Raw genomic sequence first — 23,923 nt, forward strand, 5'->3', positions numbered from 1 at the left:
AAGCTGGTGCAAAGAGAGGTGAAACTTGCTTGAGGTCACTGTGGCAAAGTAGAAGTTCAAACCCAGAAAGTGAGATCCCAGACCCCAAGTTTGAAACTCTCTATGGTGAGTAATGGTAGGATCCCTAGGTGGGCCACCAAGGAACCTGTCTTCTAGACCTACCTGGGTGTCCTTGAACAAGCTACTTCCTCGCCGGATCCAAAGTTTCTCTGTCTAAAGTAAGGGATTTGGGTTAAATCTGAGGTCCTCCAGCAACAAAAGTATCAGAATTACATTACCCGTTCAAATATTGATTATCTCCCTTCTGTGACTTTCTAATTCATACTATCCAGTGATTTGAATGGCAAGGATTAGTGTCTAAGGGAATCTCCATTTTTTTTCTCCCCCCTCTTTTTCCTTTGGATACATATATTTTTGGCAGCTGTTTTCTTTTGTTTTTCCTGGCATGTGATATGTTGGCAACACAAACCATTGTGTATACACCTATGTGTTTGTAAATGTTTATGTTGCTATTGCCGTTTAGGAGAAATAATAATTTTTAAAACAAACACAAATGGAAAGGCAACAAAATTAGGCAGACAAGATTTCACCAACAATAGGAACATCACAATTATATTTGTCACATTATTTACTGTGTTATTTCCACCTGCACCACCACAGTAACACTTACTATCCCCCTTCTCCTGCTTAATTTTCTCTGTAGGATATAGCACCAGCTGACATACCATAGGCTTGACTTATTTATGTCTCATCTTTCCTTACTAGAATGAAAGCCCCATAACACAGCCTTTTTGCTTGATTTAATTACTCATGTTGTGCCAATGCCTACAGCGGTACCCACACACAGTAGGTGCTCAATAAGCCTTGATAAATGGAACTCAATTGCTTCCCAATAAGTACAGTATCTAGGAATCAATGGCATGTCATTACTGAATTTCTGTCTTCTCATCTCACTTAATGATGATATCATCATTAACCTAAGATAGAAGCCAAGAGTAAGCCTCAATTTATCCCTCTCTCCCCTATATTGTGACAACATGAGGGTCCTGGTTCAGGCTCCTCTCATTCCCTGTAGACTAATGCAAATGACACCCAGATTGACTTCCAGTCACTGAATCCTCTTGTGTTCAACACCCACCTCTCCCCCCGGTAGTACCTAGAGTGATCTCTAATCAATATCTCTCAGGTTGTGTCATCCCCTTGATCAAATCCTTCATAGATTTTCAGGCCTTCAGGACATACTCTACACTCTCTAGTAGGAAAGAAAAAGCCATTTTGATCTGAACACTGATCATTCTTTGGTCTCATTTCCCCTCCAATTTCCTATTCTCTAGTCATACTGTCCTTTCTGCAATATTCTGATCTCTCTGAACCCATTGACTTGTTTGTCTGAAATGTCCTTAAATTCACGGTTTGCCTGGAAAATTCCATTCACATTCAGCCCCTGTTAGAACATAACATTACCTGTTAGAAACCTGTTCTAACTTTTTTCCTTTCATAGTACTTTTCACCGAACTCCAGTAATGCACTTACCATATTGTCAGTGAGTTGTCTGTAAACACATCTGTCTCCATTTTGTAGACTAATGTTTAATGGAAATGCCTAGCACAGTGCTTGGTGCATAGCAAGCAGGCCTTCAACAACTAAGAAAGAATGAAGGAATAAACAAATATAAATTTCCTATCTAGAAATCCTTATCTTTCTCATTTAAACCATGTTTATAAATGAAATCAGATCCCAAACCCTTCGCAACAACAGAAAGTTTAGAATTTTCCTAGTCTTACCTAAACAATTCTTGTGGCCTGTCTAGGGTATCTCTTGACTTTGAAAGTAACTGCAATGATGAAGCCATTCCTTCCGTAGGTATCTTCTTACACGATCTCCAAATGAAAATCCATCCTGAGCCTATGTGTCAGTGAGGATGCTGCTCTTACAAACTGTGGATCAAAACTGTATGCACACACCTGAGCTGTATTTCCTTGATTTGCCAGAGGAGAACTGGAAGCAATAGTATCTCCACGCCACCTGTGACCAGAGATATAGAGCATGGGAGATTCCAGGATAGCAGGACGTGGGGTAGATTGTTCCCAAGGTTGCTTTAGAAGCACGAAAAGTTTTCTTTAGAATCAGGGTGTCACAACAGCTGCCTGAAGACACCACACGTCCAAAATTAGGAGTGGGAGCTAAGTCGAAGCATCATTTAATCAGTGTCTGGCTTCCTGAACCACCTTAATGAAATAAAATGCCAAAATTCACAGATACATTGACACTCCTGCTGATAGCCTAAAATAGCATCAACTTCCGACTGAGCAAGCCAATTGCTAGCTAGTGCACTGAACTCTTGTGAACGATGACATACCAATACGGTGACCTTATTTTCAAGATGAGTTCCCTTCTCCTTGCTCTCTCTCATTTCCACTTTGACAGTGAGACTGGACTTGGCCTTTTTCTAAGGCTAACTTAGACTAGAAGATGCCAGTGCAGATGGATTAGTAAAAATTAAAAGTAACTATTTCCCCGTGTGAATGAAGGCAGCACTGGATTGGGATGAAGTGTAAGGAGAGGGGGTTTGTGGGTATAGATATTGCTAAAATCACAAGAACCAGGTTTCAAGTCCAAGAGAGAACAGAGGAATACAGATGTAGATCTAAGAGCTGCTATCATAAACAGTATTACAGTAAGCACTTTTCTTATATCATCTGGACTAAGTGGCCCAGCTGGGCACTATTACTCTTGTAGGAGAACTAAGACAGTGCCCGTGGAGACATCTGTAGTGCAAGCAGTCTGGTGGTGCACCTGGATTTCTACCTCCTGCCTGATCAGCGGTGAGACCCTTCAATCAGAGGAAATCAAATCATACTGAAAAATCCCCCAAGAGAAGCGGGAGTCATAAAATGGAATTTGTCAGAAAATCCACATGATGAGCACAGATGCTGTGGGCCCAATCTTCGACCAGACCTTCTGCAAACTGTAGTCAAAGGCACAATTTATCCAGGGGTTCAGAGCTAGGCTCTAGGTTGTAATTGAAAGTCCAAGAATTACTAGACTCTGGCAAAATTATTTAACTTCACTTTGCTTCAATTTCCTCATCTGTAAAAGAACAGTACCCATGTTATAGGGTTATAGGAGTATTGGATGCGAAACTTGTAGTATATAGTCAGGGCTCGATATGAGCTAGTCTTATTGTCAACAGAACTGTTAGTAGGCATATTTGGGATCAAGCCAAGCTAGAGAATCTCTAATACAAGTAAAAGTCTTGATGGAGCGGCATAGAGAGATTTAAGGACTCATTTAACTCTACCTTCTTATTTTGCTCTTTGGGGGAAGGACAAGATAAGGAAAATATGGCCTCTCTTCTCAGTGATCTTATGGTAAAGAAGGAGACATAGACATAGAAATGTATGCTATATATGCTCCATAGCATATATAACATATACATGTATGTGTGTGTATATATATATATATATATGTGTGTGTATTATATACATATATGTACATACATACATACATATACATATATATGTGTATATATGTATAATATGTGTACACATATTATATATGTGTATACACATATATATGTATATTATATATATAAATACACACACATCTATATGAGAAATAAAGGCCACAGAAGCTATTAATAGAACATTAACAAGAACTAGAAATAAATTGATTGATTTAGAATTGAAAACCATGTTCTAGGATAGTCTATAGCACCTCTCTGTACAAAACCCTTTCAAATTTTTCAAAAAGCTACATTTGCTGGTAAGGTATATTATATATTTGTATCCTAGGCTCCAGCAGACAAAAATCTTCATTTTTCTGTAGTCACTCACATCAACAATTCAAGTAAGTTAAATTCAAGGAAGCAGCAATTCCACTGTGTCCAGGTTTCTGCTGCTTTGCTGTCTCCCTGCTCCCTATTGCATGACAAAAGGACATTGGGATAGAATGTGGTCCAAGCTTGCCTAGTCTCTTATTGGCCTTTAATTGTTGAATAGAGATCATCGCATTTCTGAATGGTTTGGGCAAAAATTGCTGACAGATCCCAAACTCTCTTGATTGCATGTTTTAATGAAGACCGAAAAAGAAAGGCAATTTCAAGCCGACTACAGACAAAGAAAAATTAATTTGGTTTTCTACTACCTGCAGTTCATAGCCTGGTAGTAATTCAGTCTTCATTCTGCTAAAAAAAATACTCTGTATTGATTATGCTGACACTGACAGTAAAACTGTGTGGTGGTTGGTTTTCTTTAATTTTTTTTCTTCACATCTCAGATGAGAAAGTGGGTTATGATTCATCCTGCAGAATCTGAGTCAAAATTCATTTTTGTCTCTTTTCAATTAGATCTTCTGCATTCCACATTAAAAAGCAAGAGTAGTTTGTTCAGCAAATGAGGACACTGTGGTATGCCTTTGTGTGTTGCTTTCTCACACACAACTGAAAAACATTTTCTCTATCCTCTAATGATATTCCATTAGCAACAGAACACTGTAAGAAGACACAATGTGCCAATTCAAAGAGAGACAAGCACTAACATTAAAAATTCACAGAGGTTGATTATTATACAATAATCATAAACGGCATAAATCAAGCCAGACATTGCACTGGGAAGCAACACTAACAGCTCTTAAATTTTTGATCTATTATGGTTTAAATGTTTATTATTTATTTTGAGAGAGAAGGAGAGAGCGATCAGGGGAGGGGGAGGGGCAGAAAGAGAATCCCAAGAAGGCTCCAAACTACCAGAGCAGAGTCTGACATGGGGATCAATCCTATAAATGGTGAAATCGTGACCTGAGACAAAATCAGGAGTTAGACACCCAACCGACTGAGCCACCCAGGTGCACCTTGGTCTGTTATAGTTTAGAATGCATTTTCCCATCTACTGATTTTACTTGATCCTATCCTTACTATCCTATCCTTACTATCCTATCCTTGATCTTCTGTAATAGGTGAAGTAAGTGAAACTCAGAAATGTTAAGAGGCTAAATGCAATTGTTGAAAGTATACATAATTTAATCCAGAAAACTTAAATTAAGAATTTGGTTCCACCTCTTAACCTGTCCTTGGATAAACTTGTTTCTTTTGGGAAATGATAACTCTAATCTTAAAACTGCCATAATAATGTTTTTAAATAATGCATACCAATATGTTCCAAAGCACATTACAAATGACAAGTGTCCGCAGTATCATACAGAGAAGATACAGAACTTATACTTGGATATCCTGAACTCCAAGTCCAGTGCTTGTTTCTCGGTGCCATGTAACAAAAGATACATTCTGCATTTTTATGACAGTGTTGGATTATCTACACTGAAGACCATTGTCACATTAATGGTTACCAATATTAATTTCACTTATGTATACCAAGTAACATTAGTGAACAACATTATTGACTCAGGAAAATCCTTAAACAGTGATGCTAGGGTATCCACCTCAATACAGAGTATTCCTTATGTTCTACAATCCTATTTTATTTGTGTTAACTGATAGTTAAAGCTACTTTAAATGCAGTGAATCTTCTCATAAACCTTAAGAAATGAGGAACAACATTGAGCAGAGTATAAAATGGCCTAGGAAATAGATCATTGAGCTTATTAATCTTCCAATCCCGTGGAACTCTGAAGCAATCAATGTTGTAATTCTACATCAGACAGCTGTTTTCCTATCTACCTATGTTTTAACGTGTATAGAAGGCAATGTATAAAAAATATCTGAGGCAAAAAAATAAGGGGCTGAAGGATCTATAAATTATGTATTTTAATGTCCTAACGAAGGAGATGAGGCCCCTGGAAAGGGGCTGAACTAAGTTGTCACAGCAAGTCAGCAGGATAGTGTCAGGCCCAGAATCTGGCCTCAGAATGCTTGATTTCTGGCTCCTTAAACCACTACCCTGTCTCTCACGATAACGTGATGCCTCTGGATGTAAAAAATGTTTATTTTGTTAAAGTCAACTCAATGGGTGACCTTGAGGAAATTATTTCCTCATGGTATTCCATCAAGTTGTCTTCCTGATGAATTCTATCCGCATTTCCCAATGTTTTGAACATGAGGGGGTTCATGGATAGACATTTTAAAATTCCAATGTGGAGTTTGAGTTAATGTATTTTAAGGGAAAAAAGCAGCAATTATTTCAACCCATAAAATCAGATTATGGATATTTTTGACATGGAGGAAGATAAAGTAGGCTAAAACTTAATTGATTTAAATAAAAATATTAGGCAAAAAATAGTACAGATAGTTAATGCATTATGACAAAAATTATAAAGGTGCCTCCAGTTATCAAAGAATGGGAAGCTCTGAAGCTAGATGATTTCTAAGTGCCTCTCTAACTTTGCCATGATCCTAAGGCTAAATGGGAGATCGAGGCAGTGGAGATTAGTAACTGTCTTCTAGTACCTCCCGCCTACTGCATCTTCTTAGCCTCCTTCGACAAGTCACTCCTGCACACTGTTTCTGTTTCCTCATTGAATTTTAACACATGATACTCACAGGTATGAGTGGAGTTGAGTCCAGGAGAAGGTCTGATAGTTAGAGAACCAGCTGAAGTCTGAGCTCACAGCTGTGCAGCTGCTGTAATGAATCTGGGACAATTTAATACAATATGACTGACTTTGGAGTCAGCTAGGAAGAGAATTGGAATAAGGTCATTAATTTGGACCAGCTTCCCAGTTTATTGGCCTTGGATATTTTCTGCTTGCTTTTTCTTTCTTTTTTTTTTTAATGTTTTTATTTTTATTTTTGAGACAGAGACAGAGCTTGAGCAGGGGAGGGGCAGAGAGAGAGGGAGACACAGAATCTGAACCAGGCTCCAGGCTCTGAGCTGTCAGCACAGAGCCCGATGTGGGGCTTGAACTCACGGACTGTGAGCTCATGACCTGAGCCGAAGTTGGACGCTTAACCCACTGAGCCACCCAGGTGCCCCTCTGCTTGCTTTTCTTTAAAAGCATTCAACTGAGAATTCAGATAGCACAACAGTTAGTACGTTGCCAACCAGTCTACTCCCCAGCAATGGGGGTCTCTTCATGTGAACTCCTGTGACATTTAATTTGGCCCAGGTCAACTGGTAATAGCAGAAAAAGCCTCTGAACCTAGATGAAAAGCCATGTATTTTCCACTGCCATTCATAAAATGTGTTCTCCATCCAAGCCCTTGGTGCTATAGGATTTAACAATGTTTTGTCTTCTTGACCATTATGTTACCTCATTTCCATTATTTCCCATAAAGCACACTACAATGATTGGTATATAGTAGGCACTCCATAAATATTTGTAGATTAATGAATATGTTCAATTAAAAGTACAATAGATGCCTATCAAATAGAACTCCGCAGATGTTCAAACAATGGCTTTGCTGACAGTCAACTCATTAGCCCTTCTGACAAACCTAATGTCACTTCAAAGTCTGGAAGGAGATGATTATCTGTGTGTTATAGAGAAAGTTGTGGGGAAAGAGCAGGTGAGGGGTAAGGAGGATGGTTTGGAGGGTTAAAGGGAGTGGAGTTCAGAGTTATCTGTATTTGTGTGTGTAAGATCAGAAAATGCATAATTAGCACTTGCAGGTTTTGGTCTAAACTCTAGCCACACGGTTCAGCACATAACCATAAACAACCTAAGAATTGGAACTTTTTTTTTGGCGGGGGGGGGGGGGCGGGCACAAACTGTGTGCTCATGCCAGTGCATTCTCTCCCAGATCGCCAAGTTTGCTGTCAGTCATTAAGCAAAGAAACATTTTTTTTTTTTAAATTATGAAGTAGGAATCTCTTTTCTACATTTCATTCTCTGATAAAGAGAATGATGATCTCAATGCGACTGAATGAGTGAGTGTCTGCTGTTGATATAAAGACTGAATGAAACACCGATCCTGGGTGGTGTCTCATATGCTTGAAGGGGCCCACTGTAAGTGAATGACCTTTCATAGCTGGTTGCTATGGAAAACACATATAAACATGGGGTAAAGATGTTTCTTTCGATGTGACACCTTGCGCATGTGACCCATTTAGATTAGAATAGTAGCAAACTGACGAGTTGAGAGATTATCCTAGGTTCCAAGGACTATAAACCCCACAGTGGGAAATGAGGGAAATGGGAGGAAATATGATCTAGAACTTAAAACATCTCAACTATGTAACCTATCAAGTAACCAATTTCAATCCTTAATTTTCAGAGAAAATACATGTAAAAGAGATCAAGTCCAAGGGTGTCAATCTAGTTTCTACTGAAGTTCAAGGAATGTAGCAACTGTACCTTGCTCTACACATTCTCCATGCCTTAAAGTGATTAAAGAGAAAGAATAAGGGCCCTGGGGTGACTCAGTCAGTTAAGTGTCTGACTCTTGATTTTGGCTCAGGTCATGATCTCATGGTTTGTGAGATGGAGCACCACTTTGGGCTCTGGGCTGACAGCATGGAGTTTACTCTCTCGCTCTCTCTCTCTCTCTCTCTCAAAATAAGTAAAGGGGGAGAGAGAGAGAGGAGAGAGCAAGTGGGGAATGGGCAGAGAGAGGGAGAGACAGAATCTCAAGCAGGTTCTGCACTGTCAGCAGAGAACTCGATGCAGGGCTTGAAGTCAAAAACCATGAGATCATGACCTGAGCTGAGATAGGGAGTTGGATTCTTAACTGACTGAGCCACCCAGGAACCCCCCTTTTGAAAACTTTTCTTTCCTAAGTTTACTTTTTATTTATTTTCAGAGAGAGAGGTAGAGAGAGAAAGTGAGTGAGTGGAGGAGGGGGAGAGAGAGGGAGAGAGGATCCCAAGTGGGCTCCACACTGTCAGCATGGAGCCTGATGTGCAGCTCAAACTCACAAAGTGTGAGATCATGACCTGAGTCAAAATCAAGAGTCGGATGCTTAACTGAGCCACCCAGGTGCTTCCAAATAAATAAATTTTAAAGAAATAATGAGAAAGTCTGAATTATAATCCATGGCTCTATCACTAACTAGTTTGCAACTTAGAAAACTCACTCACTTCATCATCTCTAAAAATGAGGGAGTTTTCCTTACACAGTCTCTGATTCTCTCCAGCTCTAACCTTTTATGATTCTAGAAGGCGCTAAACAAATATCTATTAAATGAATGAAATATTATCCCTCCGTAGTTTACTGTATACCATGTCTTGCCACAGGGAATACGCATATGTTTCCTCACAATTTTCATTTATATGTTGATTAATTAATTAAACAAGTATTAAACATCTCCTATCAGTCAGGCCTAGTTCTAGAATCGAAGATGGGGACACAGCAGTGAACTAAAAAAAATATTGCCTTCAATCAGATTTACATTCTAGTAGGGAAAGTAGACAAGAAATATTACAAATAAGTAATTTGATGAAAATGAAAAAAAGGGTTTTGGGGATCTCTTCAGCTATTTTGTATTTAAAAATCAAGGAACTCAGGACAGTATACACACATAGGCCCTAACAAGTTACTGACTGTATTATTTTTAAGGACAATCCATTCTTCACTCAAGTTTGAATAAGGTGTATCCAGGAGCGGGTTCATAAAAACAGCAGGCAAACCTACTTCCTCACTTTTCTGAATAACCCTGCCATTCCTTTTCCCAGCAGACGAGACTACTTTCTATTCTTTATTCAGAAAGGAATTTTTGGCCATAGAGTTTTAAAACACTTCCAGCTGTATGACCTTGAATGAGTCATCTGGACTTCAGTTTTCTGGAAAACGAAACACGATTCTGGAGAGTTTCTCAAAGTTTCTAAGTTTAAATTCTTCTTTATGATACTATAAGCCCAGGTTCCCAAATCAATGCTTAAAAATACACTCGATAGCCAAATTAATTAAAAATTAACGTGTGCTAAGATGGAACACATACAATGCTCAGGATTATTTATTTAGTGCTGTAAACATATATTGCCCCAAGCAAACATTTTACCAGAAATCACTACCACAAAAGGAAATATATCTAGTATGTCTCATTAACTAGAAAACATTCTATTCCCATGACCCACAGATACCTTAAACAAAGAGCTGGAGAGAAGCAAAACCAAGAAATCCATTTTTTTTTCCTAAATCAATATAACCTTTTCTCTAAGCTACGCATTTTCTAATTTTTCTCTCATTGTGGTTTTTGGGGTTTTTAATTAATTAGGTCATTTTTTGTGTGTGTGCGAAAATAAGATCCTAAAGGCCTCAGGCTCCACCTGTACTAAAGGCAACTGTGCACCTGGAGTCATTTCCCAGTTTATAGTTGACAGAACACCTTGGACATTACATTGTTGACACAAAATCATAAAAACAAAGAAAAACAAATTACTCAGCACCTCTCAGCTTAGACCCTCTAAGTGCATTTCAGAGCAGACACGTTATTCCTTGTACTGACAGAAAAGCTAAAGCACAGAACCTGGTGACTGGTCTACCTCCAGGTTTATGACCGATCTGGCAACAGGGTGCAAAGAGTGTGATGGGGTAGACAGAGAACAGGTTCTAGAGTAGTAGGCCTGGGCCTCACTGCAATTGTGCCACGTAGGGGATCTATGTTATGGGATCTCTGACTTGTAGGGGCGGGTGGTGGCCCTGGAGAGTGGGGAGTCCCTTAATTACTCAGATCCTGTGTCTCTTCATGTGCCAAGCAGGGGGAAATACTGTCTGATTCGCAGGGCTGCTGTTTAGCTCAAATGATATAACAAGTAGGAAATGTTTTACAAGCGGTATATAGATAGCAGTAATGATAATCTGAGGGTAGAACAAGACAGTGGACGGAAGAGGCTGATTCCTAGGCCAGTTTAGACACCCAAGTCACTGAACCATCAGAGCAGGATAGTACTTTCCAAATGCAATCTCATTGTCCATGAGATGCTGGGATACCGATCACCGCTTCCCCGACAAGGAGTTATTGGGTGTGGGCCTAGACTCTTCCAAGAACTGGTTTCTGTCTGCTCAAAAAGTTAATTCATTATACTACATGGGAATGTGCCAGCTTCCCCTCACTTGCCTTGCTTTGTTGCTAACTTTGGAAGCATGGATATTAAGTTTAATTCTTTTCCACGTGGGAGTCTTCCAGCAGCACTCGGGCTCCAGGTTTTCTTTTCTCCACACCTTCAACAGTATCTCAAATAGTGGTTTGCAGTTTCCTAGGCATCATAGTCCAAATCCCCTAGACATGCTCACTTATCAACAGGTCTTACTAGCACAGAAGAGGAATGGACTAACATCCTCATTGATTGGGGTTCTCTCTTTCTACTCACAAACATTCGTTGGACCTCCATATTGCTCTCCACTGAGAAGATACACAGCACCAAGTATGGTGAGTTAGTTTTATTAATAAAGTAATTATAGCACAGGCCCACCCATGCCTTTCTTCTCTTGAGGCTTACCACATGCTAGGTCCCCATTGCTGCTTACCTTCCGCTTCTGCCCAACTCTCCTAGTTCCCTCAGAACTGTCTTTATGTAAAATTTCCCAATATACCTCAATAACAATACTCAGAGAGAAACAAACAAACAAAAATCCTTAGACAAATGCCAAGTTCTGTGAAGAGAATTTACCTAGTGCTGTTCTGAAGGCATAGGGATTCTTCAAATAGCTCACTAGACAATTTTGAGACTCACACACTTCACTTTTTTTTTTTTTAAAGGAATAAGACAACACTATGTAAGCAATGCCAAGATAATTACAGCTTTGTGTTTAAAAATAAGCTGGTAGATATTTTCATTCTATCCTCAGATATATCACAGTTCTCATTTCCAGAGATACTACATTCCAGTAATGTTGTCTTGGGTCTCAGGGTCTGTGCAGCCAGAACACCATTATTTGGGGGAGAATTGTGCCATGGACACAGGGATCACAATGTGGAACCTCTCCTCCACAAACATACTTTCTCTTTCAATATGAATGAAAGTGCAAAACTTACAGGCTTGGGGTGTGTCAACCAACATGGAAAACTCTTGGATAAATTCAAAAGATGTGGCAAAAATATCTACAGACAAACCCAACTTTCCATTCCATTTCCTCCTCAAAACTGTCTGAAAAATAAAAGCTCCAATGATGGCAACTAGCCCTGTAAACTCCCTAATATTCTGGCAGTGTTGCCTTTCTCCCCGTTCTTTTTAATAGCTAAATTTAAAATTCTGCCTCTCATTTTAAGTTCTGCAGTTTTCTCTAACTTATAATAATTCATAGTTCATCACCTCCTGTTCTTTCTGTACATGTATCCCTGGAACTGAGAATCTCCCCTAGTAAAAACATGCTTTCCTAGTTGCCCAGGGAAACGGGTTGCTCTAAGATGCAAGCCTTGCTGCAAACGATTTGGGCCAAAGACCCACTGCCTGGTTACTGAATCAGATCAGAATTTTCTTCTACCTCCAATTTTCTGGTGTGTTTCCTTTTTTTTCCCTACAGGGTAGTGTTTTGAGGCCCTCTCAAGGACTCCGTTGGGAGAAAAGACACTTGGGCATCTTCTAGAGTCCAATTATATAAGCCTAAGTAGATGGAAAATGCTCAGAGCATGAGAGAGCTTTGTCTTCTCTTTAAAGATATGGATTCACCCATCTGATGGGCTATGGTCCATGCCTTGTGGCATTTACCTAATACTGGAACGAAACAATCCCTGTTTTTTTGAAGTAGATGGAAGAGGGAGTGCATGGAAACACTAAAACTGACATCTTTTTAGGAGAACCATTAAAAAAAATGCCCAGCTGAGGACTAGCTTAGAGAAGTGCACCTGCTTGTGATATTTTATCAAGGTCTGACTTAAGAAAAGTCAGTTGAGATGTGCTGTAGTTATCAGCAGTTTTCCTCCCCTCATGGTCAACGGAAGGGCTAGTCAGCTAACATGGTTGGTGGGGAGGTATTAGGTGTGCAGTCTTAAAGTAGGTATCTGAACCATGGCAAAAAGCCCATGTTTCGTGTCACGTCAGTTAATTCAGGAGTTATACACAGTTAAAATATATTGCCAGTGACATTGAGGTTCTGACTATACAACTAATGGCCCTGGGCAAAGATAGTCTCTCACTTGAAGATCATGACTTGGGGAGGGAAAGGATGACAAGAGGCAGGACAGCCAACTATTGACAATCTGCAGGAACAACATATGCCTTTCTGTAATGGTGATGAATCAGCACGGACTCGAGAGGACAAGAAAAAGTCTAAATCCTGAAACTTATTAACTACAAAACCTTGAACAACTCATTCAGCTTTTCTAATCTCTGTGCCCTCCCCTATAAAAATGAAGACATTGTCACCAGACCTGTCAGTCAGACTGTGACTGTGAATAGAGCTTTCGACAGATATCAGCTTCCGTCATCACCATTCTAATGACTATCATCTCTTCAGCAGTAGGAAAGGTATGTGTCCAGTAGAAAAGAAGGAAATGTACACAAGAGAAGGCAGCTCAAATTCATTGGGGCACCTGGAGGGCTCAGTCAGTTAAACATCCGACTCTTGATTTTGGCTCAGGTCATTATCCCAGGGTCATGGCATTGAGCCCCGAGTCAGGCTCCATGCTGAGGTTAGAGCTTCTTGGGATTCTCTCTCTCCTTCTCTGTCTGCTCCTCCCCAGCTCTCATTCTCTCTCTCTCTCCCCAAACAAACAAACAAACAAACATTTTTTAAAAATCCATTAAAATACTCAAGTTTAGAAGGCAGAGGAATGTAACTATTTCTCCCACCCAAGGAAGGAGTCTTAACATAATTCATTTGTGAAGCTTCAATACCTTTGGGGGGAAGAAGGATGTCCTGTGTAGCTGTGCGGTAATGGCATCTCTAGTTGTTTTAATGTAAAATGACTTTGCCCTCCCCACAATATCTATATCTATGTCTATGTCTGTGTCTGTGTCTGTATCTGTTTCTGTATCTGTATCTATATATATGTGTAGATTTATCAACCTATCTATCATCTATCTAGACTGTTTCAAAGTAAGTTGCAGATATCATGACACTTCACTCTAAATACTTCAACATGTTGCCCCTAAAAATTGGGACACTGTTCTGTATAACCACAATGCCACTACCACACATAAGAAATGAATGTTGATGTATTATCTAATATATACCTCATATTCAAGTTTCTCTAAACTTGCCCCGAATATTTAATAGGTTTTTAAATTAAATCCGCCATCCATTGAGGACTCCTGCCTTCTTCTCCAACCTTATATCCTAATTTTTGTTCCTTTCCACATTGGTGATTCACTCTAACGATTTTATTCTACATTATGTTAAAATTTCCCTCATTGGAAATGACATCGCTTCTCTACTGTAATCCCTCTTCCAAATCTCTATTAGCGTTAATTTTAAAGATGTAACTTTAATGCTAACCATTCATAAACATGCTTTCATTCCTGCTTGGGGATGTCCATTCTCCTTTTTCTTCTGAATTCTCAAAGAACTTTGGCTCAACTTTGATTCAGTCACTTGTCACTTTCAGTCTTGTGTTAGGATTAAACACTATAACCCTGTATATATTCTCTATTAGACTAAAGCCACCTTCAAAGGTAAGATCAATGTCTGCCTATCTCTTTATGTCTCCAACAGTTAGCAGAATAGTCTGCATGTAATAGGCACTTGGTGGATGTTTTCTACCTAAAGTAAATTTTCCTTAAATAATCCTGACCTCAACTTGTATTTTGTTCATTTTATCTACCTAGGAGAGAATATCCTTCTTCTATTTTCTGTCTATCCAAAGCTGATCTCCATAAAACCATTCCTAATTATCCAGCTTAAACTTTTGGAGGTAATGTATATGTTTATTAGTGGGATTGTGTTGATGGCAAGGCAAATGTATACATATGTCCAAACCCACCAAGTTGTAGATCCTGGTTATGTGCAATTGTTTTTGTTGTTGTTGTTGTTGTTTTTTGTTTTTTGGGTTTTTTGTTTTGTTTTGTTTTGTTTTGTTGGTCAATCTTAGGAAAGCTGGGGGAAAAGTTTTTAGAAGGAAAAAAAAAAGAGTAGAGTCTGGAATCTAATCCAGTCCTGCAATTTATTAGCTGTCGATATTGGGAAGATTACTTAACATTTTGGTGGTTCAATTTCCTAATCTGGAAATAATCATAGCATTTACAGGGTTATATATTTTCTATATGGATAAAATGAGTTAATTCTTATAAAGTACATAAAATAGTGACACCATATTGTAAGCACTCAATAAAAGTTAATCATTATTCCACATTCTCTCTCATGCTTCATAATCCTTATTTGGCAATGATTATTTACCAATTGGTGACACATGTTCTATTTTTGGTAGGAACTTAAATTTAAATCAGGTATTATTAATGGATTTTTAATGGGCATATTTTATTTTCTTAAATAAAGCATGGGATAACTTTGATTATTGAGGACATTCTACATGCCAAGAACTTGGCTAAGTGCTTTCTATAAATATTTCACTCAATACTCACAATAACAGTATGAGCTAGCAATTATTTCCATATTATAGATAAAGCAAAACAAAAACAAAGACTGAGTGAGCATAAGAGAGTTGTTCAAGCTGTCCACGCTAGTAACTAGGGCAGTTCTTAAATGCAAAGATAATATTTAACTTTTGTCTATTTCGCAGAGATCTTAATACATATTCATAAGCACAAATACCATCTATGTTCAATTTTCCTTATTGGTATGTATTTAGTTGCTATGATATTTGAGGCATATATACATGTTATGTTAGTTGCTTTTTATTTTTAATATACCTTAATATGGTAACCTTATTTTTTGCTTTTAACATGATCTTTTAAAAAGTTTACCTTAGATTCCAATATAAAACTTTTCCCCATATCAAGAACAAGAGTATGATGCACTCTTGGTATATTTTAATATAACTAGAGACTCTTTTAAAATAACTATTCTCCATGCATTTGTCCTATCAAGTTATGTTTAGCTTTTAGTTTTGTTGTATTTCTTTGGATTAGTGCTGTTTCTATAGGAACTACTAGTGTTGATAGAAATTCTAGAAATCATTTGCTGCACACTCTTGATTTACCAAGGTGGGAAATAGGGCTTAAGCATATGGAGCACATTTCAATGCTGCTTAGCTAGTCAAGGGCACAGAAAAGACCAGAACCAGAATTAATTATTCCCCCTATTGACCTATACCCTATATATAAATCAGTGCTACATTTTTCATATCCTAACCCATTCCATCTATGGCGTGGCTTTGGATCAGGGCCCTCAGTTCACCGAATAGTACATATTCCCAAATAGGAAGCAAGGGGGAGACACAAAAATAGTAAATGTCAGGAAAAATAAAAGCCCTGTGTAATGTTTCCACCTCTGTGCCTCTGCTGCTGCTCTCCCCTCAATGTAATATCCTCTCTCCACATGTCCCAAAAACGACACTACTCAAACTGTGGTCCATGGATGGGTGTTTAAGAAATATTTATCTCCCTGCAATGGAACGAGTACAAAAACAGGGAGTATTTAGAAAATAATATAACACTTTAATAGAGTAATACATCCCTGTTAGATCTCATAATGGTAAAACTTGGCCTTCCATTTTGTATTGTTTTTATTTCATTTTCTTAGTGATTAATTTTAACTGTGCTCTATACAAATACTGGTCTCCAACAGATGGAGAAAGAAACAGTTTTCATCACGGAAAGTTTGGGAGGCACTGCTTTAAAAGGGCCAGGTTCAGGTGCCACCGATTCCCTTAGAAGGCATTCCTAATGTTCCTGATGAGTAGAGATTTTAAATTTTATAATATTTAACATAAGTCTCTCTTATGCCTCTTATGGTTTTCTACCAAGATTAGTCATTACTTATGTGTTTTTCTTATCTCTCCTGAATAATACAGCCTCCCTGAGTACAGGTTATGTATTCATAACACCTCTTAATTGGCATTTAGTTCATAAATTCACATTACACTAACAGACTGGATGAAATAACCATTCATAATTATTCACAGATTTGGAGAGGGGAGAAGGTTGAAAAAAATACCGTGGGACATCTTTTCCTAAACTTTCAGAGGGGAAAGAATTGAAAGTACAGAATTTAGACACTATCCAATTCCGTATTTTGTATATAAATATTTATGTACTTATTTATTTAAAATGTTTATTTATTTATTTTGAGAGAGAAAAGGGGGGTGAAGAGAGAGGGAGAGACAGAATCCCAAGCATGTTCCACAATGTCAGCGCAAAGGCCAACATGGGGCTCGATCTCACCAACCATGAGATCGTCACTTGAGCCGAAATCAAGAGTCTGACACTCAATCGACTGAGTCACCCAGATGTCCCTGCACGTATATAAATATTTAGACCAGTGAGGAGCCTGAACACATACAGAAATCCTATTTCTGCCTAATTTAGAGAAGCTTACAAACTGTCAAAAATTAGTTTTAAAATCAAATTTGTATTCCAAGAAACTGTACAATACCCTTGTGCTTTTAGTATGAGCTGAACAGATATCACATTTATGGCAGTCTCACAAAGCAATTTCCAGAACCTTCCATTTTGTGCATGTGCATTCGAACTCCAATGCATCTAGACCCAAATCGTTTGCCAGTGGAGATGCTGATACTCCTCATTATCAATTAAGAAAAACCGAACAAGGCATTCACTTCAGAAGCCAGCTCTCAACCCCACTCACCAAAGTATTCATCAGCAGGTGGATTTTCCATATCATACAGCATCTTCTTGGTTAGGTGTTCGAGCTCATCTTCAGGGCGGAATGAAGGGGGAACAGCTGGAGGCCCCATGGATCCTGTTTGTCCACTCTGAAAGGCAGAAAACACACAGTTAGTTCTTTAAATGCAATCTAGACAATCAAAGCAATCAAGTAGCATTTGCATTGTACAGGAGAAGGTACTGGACATGGCTACTAAGAGATCTGGGTTTTAGAATCGGTCTTAACATTCTTCGGTGTCTGATCTTGGACACATCATTGTCAGTATTCACCTGTCTTAGTGAGATGAGTCATCTACCAGGCTTTAGAAAACCATGTTTACAACAGTAGGAATCTATTGCATTCAGTAATTGCTAAGCAGTCACTACGGAACAGTTGTATATTTATAAAAACAAGATGAATAAATTGAGCTTCCCCCCTTATGGAGTTTACAGTCAAATGAGAGGTACAGACACATTAATAATTAAAGATAAAGCAACTTTAGGAACTGCACAATCAGGGTACATAAGGGACCTCTCATGTAGCCTGAAAGGAAGTATTCCAGAGAAGAGGCAGGTGCAGACTAGGACTTATTCAGCTAAAAGGCAGGAAACTTATAGGCAGCGGTTCTTATATTCAGGTGAGAAAAGGCTAACTAGTTTAAGGAGCTCCTGGCAGTTGTGTATTTCTGCAGCTTGTACAAAGCTTGAGATAGGAGATGGGATGGATCTGATGGGGTACAGGGGGGCAGAAAGTGAATGGCCTTGTGTTCTGGTTAAGGTGGTTGAGTAGCTTTTCCCCCTAGTACTACAAACAGCCACATACCAAATGGGGGAGGTAAATCAAAAGCACTGATACTGGGTTGGTGTTTAAATAGGTGAGCGAGCCAGAATTATAGCACTGTCAGGGAGTCAAGTGTCAGGGGAAAGATTACCTGAGATGTTTGACCAAGAATCCAAAGTATGTAGAGAAAAAAGAAAGGCCAGATGCCAGATGTAAAGTAGCTTTGCATGATGTAAATAAAAGGGAATGTATAATGTATAATTCTGTTTTCCTTTGCGTATATTATAACTTTGACCATTCCCGGTATCACACTCCAGCATCTTTAATCAATGTGCTTATAACAGAAAAACTTATAAAAAGTTAAGAAATGGGGCACCTGGGTGGCTCAGTTGGGTTAGCATCCAACTTCGGCTCAGCTCATGATCTCACAGTTAGTGAGTTCCAGCCCCGTGTGGGACTCTGCGCTGACAGCTCAGGGCCCAGAGCCTGCTTCGGATTCTCTGTCTCCCTCTCTCTCTCTGCCCCTCCCCTGCTTGTGTGCATGCTCTCTCTCTCAAAAATAAATAAATACACATTTTTTTAAAAAGTTAAGAAATAATGATGGCCATGACGACTAATGGAGAAAGCTGGGACTGAGAATGTAAATTCTTCTTACTTTTATGTTTTTAATTTTTAATTTAAATCCAAGTTAGTTAACATATAGTGTAGTATTGGTTTGAGGAGTAGAATTCAGGGATTCATCACTTACATATAACACCCAGTGCTCATCCCAACAAGTGCCCTCGTTAATGCCCATTACCCATATAGCTCATGGCCCCCGCCCCACCTCCCCTCCAGAAACCCTCAGTTTGTTGTCTGTATTTAGGAGTCTCTTATGGTTTGTCTCCCTCTCTGTTTATGCATCCTTAAGTTGTTATCAAGAATTTCTCCTTTCATGAACAGTTTACAAGAATCACTTCAACAAAACTTATAGCTGCATATTCATTCACCTGTTCTCCTCCCTATACTAAATGAGTTCTTAGATGTGAAAATCCTACAAAGCACAAATGCCTGTACAAATGTTTCATCCTTACTACCAACATGTATTTCAACCACTCCAAGATACATGTTGATTATTTGTGTGATGTCTGAGGCATAAAACGCCACCTAAGCATATGTCAAGTTGTTACTTGGCACCTATTTGGACCTTTCTCTATATTTTTCATTTTTTAGGTATTTGAAATGTACAGGAGGTTGCGAGTATGGACATGCAGAAAGCCTTTAAAAGGCCCTCAATTTTTGTTTATGTTGGTTACTAATCTTACATTGGGATTTTATTTCATTGTTGGACACAATCTGGATGGAGAATGGACAACAGTGAATAAACCACGGTATGTGGCCGGTGACAGAGACAAAAAAAAAAAAAATAGAGCTGCATGCTGGAATCTTTTATTCATTGTGAGATAAGGAAATTTAACATCCAAAAAGATCAGGGCAGGGCTAGTTATGATAAACCCAGGACAAGAGCCCATCCTAGACTCATTTATTCAATAAACATTAAATGTTAAATTTAAGGTCTCCTCTAAAGTGCAAATAGCATTTGAACATTGGAGGAACGATTTGCTAGTGATATTAAACTTTAAATGGCACAGATGTTATCACTTCTAGGAAAATTTTGCAGAAATAATCATAAAGTTATATGACCAAGGCCCGTTACAGGAACCATATTTGAAAAAAAAGGAGGAACCTGAAGTAACAATGTAACTATTCATCCACGGGTAAGAGGTCACTTAAATGCACAATGATAGATACATACAATGGAATGTGAAAAGCTTTTAAAAGGGTACATTACAAATCTATCTGCAAGGTATGAAAAGGTGACATGGCCATGCGATCAAAGGAAAAGATTTAGTTATAGGATAGGAAGTGTAAATGATGGCCCCATTTTTGTAAAGTAAGTACAGTTTAATTATGTACTGTTCTTTTTTTTATTTTTATTTTTTTAATTTTTTTAACATTTATTTATTATTGAGAGAGAGAGAGAGAGAGAGACAGAGCATGAGCAGGAGAGGGGCAGAGATATGGGGAGGCACAGATTCCAAAGCAGGCTCCAGGCTCCGAGCTGTCAGCACAGAGCCCGACTCGGGGCCCGAACTCACAAACTGGGAGATCATGACCTGAGCCAAAGTCGGTCGCTCAACTGACTGAGCCACCCAGGTGCCCCTATGTACTGTTCTATATATAGGTTGGAAAAAAAGTCTGAAAGGACATACACTCAAGTGTTAAAGGGGATTTATCTCTGGGTTTGGAATCCCGGGGACCTTTCAATTTCTAAGTTTGTGTTTCTTTTACAATATGTAATTCTACTTCTGAAATCCATGAAGTACAACTTTTTAAATGCAAGGAATTCAAGCGACAAAGATATGTCAGATACTAGCAAAGCCCTGGAACAGGCTTCCAGCCCAGGTCAGATGGGGGCCCTGAGAGGAGCAAAAAGCCAAAGGTGGGACGCGTTGGGTGTGAGTGGGAAAAAAGGCAAGTGGTTCTGTGTTTAAGACTGAAGAGGCGAAAGAAAGGAAGGGCCAGCTAATGACTACCATGCCGTACCGGATGCTGAGGGCCTCCCTAGGGGCCAAGGGCTCTAGGCCCTGTGTGAGACCACAGACAACTCTGAAAACCTGATGAGCTGAGCTCCCTTTTGGCAGAGAGAGACTGACATCCATAAAAACACACAATGAATTTACTTATAATCTCAGGAAGCTCACAAGCCACGGGAAACATATCTACAGACCCTCAGGTAGGAATGTCCAGGCAACAGAAACCGCAGTAGGGATTTTCAGCAGCGAGGTGAGCTAATCAGATTAGAAAGTTCTCTCTGGAGTACAGGGAGGACGGGAGAGCCATGAGACTGGAAGGAGGTGGGGAGCTTATCCTAAAATATGTGTGGCCAGAGAGTGAAGGGACTTGCGAGGTGGTGACGTTATGGTTAGAGACAGAGGTTTAACTCAGGCACTGGCTTGGGGTCCTCAGGTGAGCTTGTGAACCCTGGATGACTTCAGATTCCCTTCTGTAGAATGGGCCTGTCCAGGTTATCTCGCAGTTGCTAAGAGGATTGAAATCAGAGAGCTTTTGCATGTCATGCTATAGACAGCTTACCTACTTTCAAACCATGGTCACAAAGGGACTCTCTCTGGACCTTCAACCTGGCTCTGAGGGAGGGGATAATCCCAGTTCAGGTGACAGAATTGAAGGCATGGATGGGAAGCTGACCTACATCATGTTTTCCAGACTTGCAATAAGGAGAAAACTTGAGCCCCAAAGAGGGTGTCATCTGACTCCAAAAGCCAGGCAATTTTTCCAACCAAACATCGCTTCCCATGGAGAAAGTGGAGAAATGTCTGAAATATTACCTGTAACGTCAATGGCGTTGGCTGTTTTATTTTAAATCAACAACCATTAAGGAAAACCTGATAATTCCTGTTCCCAGTCTTAGGGCAGACCCTGAGGGAATGGACACACTTTAGCATTGTGTGGCCCTAATATACATGCTTTTGCCTTTTAACATAAACAGTGGCAGCGGGAAGGCCAGGTTTGTCCTCTGCCAGCAATTCAGATTCTACCCTTAGCACTTACGTTACCAGGAGAGGTTATTTCCAAGTACTCCCCTTGTCAGGACTTCATAGATTTTAAGAAAAATATGCCATTCCTTTCATTCTCCAATTACTCCCTATTAGCTTTGCAATACAGTTTCTGAAGTACCACATTTGGAAAGTCACTTTCCTTTTCTTTTACATTCTAATCCCCTATCATGCTAACCTTGGATTCCCGGTATTTCGTATGAGGAAGGACCCCAAGACGACATCTCTCCCAGTGCTTGTGAAGGTTATTTGGCCACAGAATTTCATCCCTGCTCCGCCCCTGGCCTCCATCCCCAAACAGTGCACAAAATTTAACATGCATGAAGAATACTTATTGGTAAAAACACAGACCCCTTAGTGTCCATGTGTCTGTCACACCAAGGAAGACACCCAGGGCTTTCTTTGAAGTTCAAGTCCTGTAATTACTTTAGGGTTTCTCTCACTTCAATTTCTCTTTCTCAGTAGCACTCAGAACGCAGTGCATCCTAAGATGCGCAATTCATCTTTTGATAAGCAGCTCCCAGCGTTGTGCTTGGGTAATAGAATATAATGGAAAATTTGTGGGGTGGGGGCTGGAAGGGATGTGTTGGATTGTACTGTTTTTTATTTCTTCAAACATAGAGACGTGCATGGTATCGGCAATATACTCACTGCAGCATAATAATAATTCCTTGCATTTTTGTGACCCTTTTCAAGGTGCCTGTTTTCACATACACGTAATCTCAAATGTTTATGCAACAGCCCTGTGTAATAGGTAATCCTGCGTCATGAGGAAATGGAGGCCCACAGAGGGTAAATGAGCTCCCTCGGTGGAGACCTGACTGCTACCAGGGGCTGTGAGAGTCAGACGTGTTTCAACGACACCGCAGTGGTCCTCAGTTCCAGGGCCATCTGTAAGCCCTTCTAAGCTCTGTTATTTTGGAGTAATTTGGATTTTTTTCAGAGTAGAGGTTTACTGCTAACTAGTGAAACAAAAGTCCTACATAGCAAACACAAACAAAGCCTCTACACATTCTTATAAGTATCAATATTAATCACTAATATGAGTGTTCTTTGAAATGTCTACCACTCCTAGAAAAGGCAAAAAACAAACAAAACCCATTATATGACCTACACATGAGTTACTGAGAAGTGGATTTCAGAAGACTGCTTCAAAATTCTCTTAAACATCCCTTTCCTAAGAAATTGCCAAGTGCCAAGCACTATCATAAACTCAAATTATTCATGATTCCCGCCTCTGACAACTCATGGTTTAGGAAACAAGAGACATGAAAGTAGAAAATTACAGTAAGTGTAAATACTAAGCCACAGGGATGAATTCAATGTTCTGAGATGGGAGAAGGCTACCAGTAAGGATATATCCTTTTAGTTTGATCTTGAAGGATAAATAGATTTTAAACAATTGAAGAAAGAAAAAGAAAGGAAGGAAGGGAGGATGGAAGGAAGGAAGGAAGTCAAGACATTCCAAGAGTAACATGTAGAAAAGAACAGGCATGTTAGAAAAAAAAACAAATGTTAAGAAATAGAGGAGGAACAGAGCTAGATGATGAGGTTAGAGAAGTGACCTGTGGTCAATGTCTACACTGTTTTAGGAAGCAGAGAACCATCAGGAGATTTAGAACTGGGTGTTCACTTCACTAAAGACACATTTTGGAAATAGACATATTGGCAACATCTTCAAACACCAAGGCCAATAATGCCTTAAAAATGCAACCAGACAGCATGGCATTTCTGAGCAATTTAATGGCTATTATGTTTAAGGACCCTGATATTCATTAAGTAAGCAGAGACCGCTACCTGCTCACGAAACTGACTTCCTCCTCTTTCTGAGCACATGGCTGGACTACAGTTTCCATTCTCCATCGCAGTTAGATGTGGCCGTGGGAGGCACGAGAAAGGAGAAACACACCCTGTGGGGAGCGATCCACTGACCAGGCTGGTCTGCCTCAAACTGTTACCGAAGGGAGCCT

At 39.4% G+C, this 23,923-nt stretch overlaps 1 protein-coding gene across 16 annotated transcripts in view; it reads right to left on the reverse strand.

Annotated features, from left to right (window-relative positions):
- LPP (LIM domain containing preferred translocation partner in lipoma) overlaps window positions 1-23,923 on the reverse strand; it is a 669,728-nt gene that overhangs the window by 141,303 nt on the left and 504,502 nt on the right. For all 16 annotated transcript variants that reach the window (XM_053221077.1, XM_027061202.2, XM_053221073.1 and 13 more), the window contains one exon: window positions 17,539-17,665. In XM_053221077.1, the coding sequence (XP_053077052.1) occupies window positions 17,539-17,665 (127 nt within the window). The remainder of the gene's footprint in view (window positions 1-17,538; window positions 17,666-23,923) is intronic.

Source organism: Acinonyx jubatus, chromosome C2 (assembly GCF_027475565.1).
Source record: "Acinonyx jubatus isolate Ajub_Pintada_27869175 chromosome C2, VMU_Ajub_asm_v1.0, whole genome shotgun sequence".
NCBI classification, from domain to species: Eukaryota; Metazoa; Chordata; class Mammalia; order Carnivora; family Felidae; genus Acinonyx; species Acinonyx jubatus.